This window comes from Dryobates pubescens (genome assembly GCF_014839835.1).
Source record: "Dryobates pubescens isolate bDryPub1 chromosome Z unlocalized genomic scaffold, bDryPub1.pri SUPER_Z_unloc_1, whole genome shotgun sequence".
Classification (NCBI taxonomy): domain Eukaryota; kingdom Metazoa; phylum Chordata; class Aves; order Piciformes; family Picidae; genus Dryobates; species Dryobates pubescens.
The window spans coordinates 326,348-333,122 of record NW_026530690.1 but is presented as its reverse complement, the minus strand read 5'-3'; the positions used below and the strand labels follow the sequence as shown (position 1 = coordinate 333,122).

At 63.7% G+C, this 6,775-nt stretch overlaps 1 protein-coding gene across 1 annotated transcript; it reads left to right on the top strand.

Moving 5' to 3' along the window:
- NARS1 (asparaginyl-tRNA synthetase 1) lies at nucleotides 1-6,673 on the top strand. The gene is made up of 15 exons (XM_054179289.1): nucleotides 1-78; nucleotides 871-953; nucleotides 1,138-1,203; nucleotides 1,306-1,398; nucleotides 1,644-1,733; nucleotides 2,365-2,443; nucleotides 2,742-2,812; nucleotides 3,003-3,089; nucleotides 3,553-3,774; nucleotides 4,016-4,215; nucleotides 4,473-4,608; nucleotides 5,037-5,150; nucleotides 5,883-6,014; nucleotides 6,130-6,261; nucleotides 6,484-6,673. Exons 1-15 carry the CDS (start codon nucleotides 36-38, stop codon nucleotides 6,613-6,615), a joined length of 1,680 nt encoding a protein of 559 aa, XP_054035264.1. The 5' UTR covers nucleotides 1-35; the 3' UTR covers nucleotides 6,616-6,673.
- Nucleotides 6,674-6,775: the final 102 nt, after the last annotated feature.

Below are 6,775 nucleotides of genomic sequence, written 5' to 3'. Positions count from 1 at the left end.
TTCCGGCGCCCGGCTGCGGCACTGCGGGTCGCAGCATGGCGGGAGAGGTGCTGGGGAGGACGGCGGCGCTCGCCCTGGGTAAGGCTTGGCGGCGGGCGGGCGCTGCGTCACCGAGTCCCGGCCGAGCCCTGGCGGGCCCTTGCTGCCCGGGGGGGGTGGCTTGGCCCACCCCGAGCAGTGCCTGTGGCTGCGAGGGGAAGATGGCGGCGCCAGCTGGTGCCGGTGCAGGGCGCTCGGGGCGGCGGCCGACGGCAGCGTGCTCGGCCTGGGGCTCCGCTATAGGGCGGGAAGGGAGGGCGCTGTGGGAGCGGTTTGGAGGTGGGAGGGATGCTGCAGCTTGGCTCGGTGCAGCGCAGGGAGGGGTGAGGGGCGTTGCAGACGTGCTGGTGTGGGGCGCTGGGTTTGTGGTGGCCCCGAGGGCTTCCCCTGCCCGCGTCCCGGGAGCGGCGGCTCAGCAGCCCCGGGGCTGAGCAGGTTCCGGTTTAGCAGGCAGTAGTAGGCTGGGAACGCAGGCAGCGCTTGGGGGGCTCGGGCGTTGGCCTGTGCCGAGGCACCTGCAGGAGCAGAAGCAGCTTCCCTAGGTTCATTTTGGATTCTTGCGTGGTTCCTGGAAGGAACCGTAGCTTCCCTTCCGCTTCTGCTGTGCTGCTGGTGGCTTTCAAGAGTGCAGTGCCTGCAGCCCTCCAGGCTTTACCTCTTCTTGCCTTTTAGAATGGCAGACGTTAAACATTTCTTGCCCTGTCTGACCAGCTGGTGCCTGAAGGTTTATCACTGCTACTGGCTGTGGAGGTTTTCTGTCCTGCCTGGCCATCCCCACAGCTGATAAATGCCTTTGGGGTTGTTTCATGGACGCTTTGTCTTGCCTTGCAGAAGAGCTGTATGTCTCTGAACGAGAGGGCAACGATTCCACTGGTGATGGCACTCAGAAGAAGCCCTTCAAGACTGTTTTGAAGGTAACAGGAACAGAACTGCTGTTGCTCTGAGGAGCCTGAGCTAGGTTAAGCATTTGGCCTTCAATAGTGGCCCTGGTTTTGCAGCCCTGCCCAGGGGACCAGCAGCAGGCTGCCTGCTCAGGCTCCTTAAGGAGGACTTTAGGGCACTGATAGTGCCATTGATTCTGTTTTTCCCCCTTTGTAGGCTCTCATGACAGCAGGAAAGGAGCCATTCCCTACCATTTATGTGGACTCCCAGAAAGAAAATGAGGTGCTATAGCACTGGACCTCCCTAGCAGGTATTCTGGTGACCTTCTGTGTGAGGGGGCACAGCTGTAACCCTGTGCCCCCTGCTCTCTCCCTGCACCAACAGAGATGGGCCATCATCTCCAAGTCACAGATGAAGAATGTCAAGAAGCTGTGGCACAGGGAGCAGATGAAGAATGATGCCAAGGAGAAGAGGGAGGTCAGTGGCTGGTGCTGGGCAAGGTGGCAGTCACTGCAGATGCTGCCTTGTGGCCTGCTGGAAGTGCGAAATGAGACCTGCCCCTGCGTGCTTCCTCACCCTGCTCCTGGGTGAGGGCAGCTTTAGGGCCCAGGAGCGCTCCAGCAAGGCCTAAAGGACATCTCTGTGCCTGGGGTGGCTGCAGGGTGGGAGTCCTACAAAGCCTCCTTGCAGCTGTCTCATACAGCTGTCGGTTTTGAAACCAGGCAGAAGATCTCCTGAGGAGAGAGAAGAACCTGGAGGAAGCCAAGAAGGTTGTGATCAAGAATGACCCCAGTCTCCCAGAGGCCACATGTGTGAGTAGGATCCAGAGCACATGGGAAGTGGCCTGTGCTACAGGGGCTGAGCCTGCCCCTGCTCTGTGGCTCTGGCCACCACCCTGTTACTGCCCTCATGTTTTATCTGTGTTCTCTGGTGTAGAGGCTTTGACCTTTCCTGTGCATATCTGGAGGTGTTTGGGCACTGCTGGTTCACACATCAGCCTGGTCTGTGTCTGTCTGCTGGCAGAGGCCCTGTTTCTGTTTGAAGCAGCTGCTGGGTTGTGCTGTGTGTGCTGGGGGTGGTGAGTGAAGGAAGAGTGCAGGCAGCAGCTGTAGTTTCAGACTTGCAGTGTGGTTCTACCGCGGTGCTTGGCAGGGCCCTGCTGCTGTGAGGTGCTGCAGCCCTTAGCTGAGGGTGCAGCTGGCAGTTGTGCTGCTCTGCTTGCTCCAGAGCTTTCCCAGCCCTTAGTTCTTGCTGGCACAGCAGTCACAGGAAGGACTGCAGGTGAGGGCTGGAGCTGCTGTCCCAGCACCCTGCCTGCACCACTCCTCGCTGTGCCCTGGCTGGAGCTGTGCTGTGGGGAGGAGCTGTCCCATCCACTTGTGTGGGGAAAGCCATCCAAGTGGTGACTCACTTCTCTGACTGCCTCCATTCCCTGCTCTCCAGGTGAAGATTGATGCTCTGGAGGCTTACAGAGGCCAGAGAGTGAAGGTCTTTGGCTGGGTTCACAGGTTACGGAGGCAAGGTAAGGCAGGAGCAGCGAGCAGCCCCCGGAGCCTGCAGAGAGCTGGAGCAGGCACAGCACTGCCCTGCAGGGGAGGCACTGAGCCATGGGCTGGGTGTCCCCTCTGGGCCAGCACGATGTCACTGCAGCCCTGGAGACTCTCTGGTGTGCAGTTTGGAGGGCAGTGCTGCAGAGCCTCTGCAGAAGGCCAGCAGCTGCCCCTAGTGCAGCCAGCAGCTGGGAGGCTGTGGTCACATCTGCAGTGCATTGGTGAGTGGAGGGCTGAGGCTCTCTGCTGAGGTTTGCTCTTTCTAACCAGGCAAAAACCTGATGTTCATTGTTCTGAGGGATGGCACAGGCTTCCTGCAGTGTGTCCTGTCAGATGAGCTGGTGAGTTGGATGCTGCATGCTGTCCTTAAAGCAGGGAGGTGTCCACACCTCCTCCTTCTGCTTGTGCAGGCTGGGAAGCTCCAAACCTGCTCCTGCCACCAGAGAGGCTGTGTCTGTGCCAGAGAGAAGAGATGCCAGGGGCCTGCTGGCAATAAGGCCTCTGCTCACCTGTGCTTTGCTTTCTCTGCAGTGCCAGTGTTACAACGGGCTGGTCCTCTCCACCGAGAGCACCGTGGCTGTCTATGGCACCCTTAACCTCCTTCCTGAGGGCAAGCAGGTACAGCTCTGCTCCACTTCCCCTTTTCCTGAGGGGAGGAAAAGCAGAGGTGGGAGTGGTGAAACACAGCAGAGCCCTCACTAACCCAGAACAGGACAAAGCTCCCAGAGCTGCTGCCGCCCCGCACACATCGGGGGGTGCCCGCGGGCCTGGGGCGCCGTCCCGCTTTGCCCCGAGGCAGCTGCCCACTGCTCTGGCCCAGGGACACTGCCCAGAAGAGAGCACTGGAGAGCTGGGCAGGGAGTGCCACAGCTCCTCCCTGCCAAGGGGGCGTTGCGAGGCTCAGCGTTAGGGCCCGGGGCTCTCCTGTCACCGAGGCGCTGTGCGGGCTCCTCGGCGCCCGGTGCCCGCCCTGGCGGCCTGCGGGCTCCTGGCAGAGGCCGCGGGCGGCGCCTCGGCGTCTGCGGGCGGCCGTGCCCGCTGCCGGGAGCCGTGGCGAAAGGGGGCTCCGGGACCTTCGCAGGCGCCGGGAGGCCACGAGCTGAGCTGCGACTACTGGGAGCTGGTGGGGCTGGCGCCGGCGGGCGGCGCCGACAACCTGCTGAACGAGGCTTCGGAGGTGGACGTGCAGCTCAACAACAGGCACATGATGATCCGCGGCGAGAACGTGGCCAAGATCCTCAGGGTGCGCTCCGCCGTCGTGCAGGCCTTCCGCGACCACTTCTTCGCCCGCGGCTACTGCGAGGTGAGCGCCGGGGCCCCGGCGGCCGGGCAGGCTGCTCTGGAAGGGCCCGGGGAAGGCTGGCTCTCGGGAGCCCCTGCTCTGCCGGCTCGGGGCTCCCGGAGGTGTGTAGGCCTGCACAGCTCTGGGGAGCCTGCCGGAGCTCACCAGCCTGGCAGCAGCGCTCGGCTGCGCCCCCCAGGCTTGGCAGACGGCGCTCTGCCAGAGCGCTCCTGGCTCTAACCGGGGTGCTGCTCCCTGGCAGGTCACTCCCCCGACCCTGGTGCAGACTCAGGTGGAAGGAGGCTCCACCCTGTTCAAGTTGGATTACTTTGGGGAGGAGGCTTACCTGACCCAGTCCTCCCAGCTCTACCTGGAGACCTGCATCCCGGCGCTGGGCGACGTCTTCTGCGTGGCGCAGTCCTACAGGGCCGAGCAGTCCAGGACCCGCAGGCACCTGGCAGAGTATGCTCAGGGCACTGCTTCCCTTCCCTCTCTGTGGCATGGGAGCAGCTGGCAGCTGCCTGGCACGGGAGCTGACAGCATCGTGCTGGTGTGGAAGGACTGACAGAAGGATGCTTGGGGTGGGCCTTGAGGGGTTTAATGGCTTCTTCCCTTTGTAGTGGAAGGAATGAGTGGGGACAAAAGGCCATGGGGTTTGGCAGTAGGAGTGAGTCTGCCCCTGCCTGGTTGTGGTGTGCAGTGCTGTGGCTCTGTTTCAGGTACACTCACATCGAGGCTGAGTGCCCCTTTATCAGCTTTGAGGACCTGCTGGCCAGGCTGGAGAGCCTGGTCTGTGACGTGGTGGACAGAGTGCTGCAGTCCCCTGCAGCCAGCCTGCTCTACGACCTCAACCCGGTAGGCAGCAGAGGGGCAGCCAGCAGCTGGCCAGGAGATGGGACAGAGTGTGTGTGCTTGAAGCTGTGACAGGCTGGGGGGCAGCTGGGGGCAGTGTGTGTGCTTGAGGCTGTGCACAGGCTGGGGGGCAGCTGGGGGCAGTGTGTGTGCTTGAGGCTGTGCACAGGCTGGGGGGCAGCTGGGGGGCAGTGTGTGTGCTTGAGGCTGTGCACAGGCTGGGGGGTGGCGCCGAGAGATTGGCCATTGGGATGTGCTGCCCAGGGAGGTGGTGGAGTCCCCGTGCCTGGAGGTGTTCAAAACAGGCTTGCATGTGGCACTTGGAGCCATGGTTTAGTTGTCAGGAGGTGTTGGGTGCTAGGCTGGACTTGATGATCCCTGAGGTCTCTTCCAGCCTTGCTGATGCTGTGGTTTCCATGCTGCCGCTGCAGGGCTTCCAGCCGCCGCGCCGTCCCTTCCGCCGCATGGACTACAGCCAGGCCATCGAGTGGCTGCGGCAGCACGACGTCCGGAAGGAGGACGGCAGCCACTACGAGTTTGGGGAGGTGAGCCGGGGGGGCTCTGCCCTCAGGGGCTGCCTGGGCCTCCGTGCTGCTGGGCTCGCTGTCTGGGATGGTTCTGAGGAGCAGTGAGGTTCAGGCTCTGAGCTGAACGAGCTCAGTGAGGGTTTGGGCTGTGCCGGGAGCTGCGGGGCTGTCATCCTGGGCAGTGCCGGCATGGGATGGGTTCTCATGGCAGTGGGAATGTGTGTGGCCATCTGATCCCTCTGTTGTGCCTCCCTGACACGCAAGACAAAGCTCTTTGGTGGAGCTCCACAGGACTTGATGGTGTGGGCACTTCCCAGGCCCGATGCCATCAGCACAGGGCTGTGGTGTGAGCCTTCACCCTGTAAACACTGGAACCTGCTCAGAGTGAAAGCAGTCAGAGGGAACCAGGGGGGCTGAGCAGCTGAGGGCTTGGAAATGCAGCCCATGAACAGCAGAAGGAAACCCAGCCTCTCAGGGCCTGGGGAGGGGGGAGGCTGAGCTCACCAGCGCTCACCGGGTGGTTGTGCAGTCCCTGCCTCAGGCTGGGATTCCCTCAGGCTCCTGTGTGGGACCCTGGCAGCCCTGCCGCTTGTCCCCCGCCCTGTGTGCCCGGCTTCTGGGGGCAGCTCCGCGCTCGGGCCGCGGGAGGCTGGCTGCGCACCCAGCTCCGCAGCTGCCGGCTGCCCCTGCCCGCGGGGCTGCGGGCACTGCGGAGCCCTCGGGCGCCGCTGAAGGCCTCTTGCTCCGCAGGACATCCCCGAGGCCCCCGAGAGGCTGATGACAGACACCATCAACGAGCCCATCCTGCTCTGCCGCTTCCCCGCCGAGATCAAGTCCTTCTACATGCAGCGCTGCCCCGAGGACCCCCGCCTCACCGAGTCGGTGAGTGCTGCGGGGGCTGCAGCCTGGCCCTGCCTGCTCCCCGGGGCTGCAGTGCTGCAGGGGCTGGCACTGCAGTGGTGCCCTGGGGGCTGATGTCAGCCTGTGCCCCTCGCAGGTGGATGTGCTGATGCCCAACGTCGGGGAGATCGTGGGAGGCTCCATGCGCATCTGGGACAGCGAAGAGCTCCTGGAGGGCTACAAGAGGGAGGGTATCGACCCTGCACCCTACTACTGGTACACAGACCAGGTGGGCATCTAGGCCAGCTCTGCTGGGGCTCTGGTGGCTGTGAAGGTGACAGAGTCTGGACTGGAAATGGCCTCATGGAGGCCCCAAGGTCATTTAAGTGCTGGCCAAGCAGTTGCCAGGCTGCCCGAACTGCTGCTGCTTGGCACAGGTGCAGGGTTCCCCTGGCAGCCGGGCAGCGCCTGGCAGCCGGGCAGCGCCTGAGGTGCCCGTTTCCCTGCACAGAGGAAGTACGGCACCTGCCCCCACGGCGGCTACGGGCTGGGGCTGGAGCGCTTCCTGACCTGGGTGCTGAACAGGCACCACATCAGGGACGTCTGCCTCTACCCGCGCTTCGTGCAGCGCTGCAGGCCCTAGGCGGCAGCCTGCCCCGGGCACCGCCAGGACAGGACCCCCTGGAGGAGAAGCGCTACCCACGGACTGGCAGCAGCCCCGCAGGACAGCCGCGGCAGGCGGCCTGGGCGCCCCCAGGAGCTGCCCTGCGCCGCTGCTCTCCCTCGGGCTGCGGCTGTGCTGG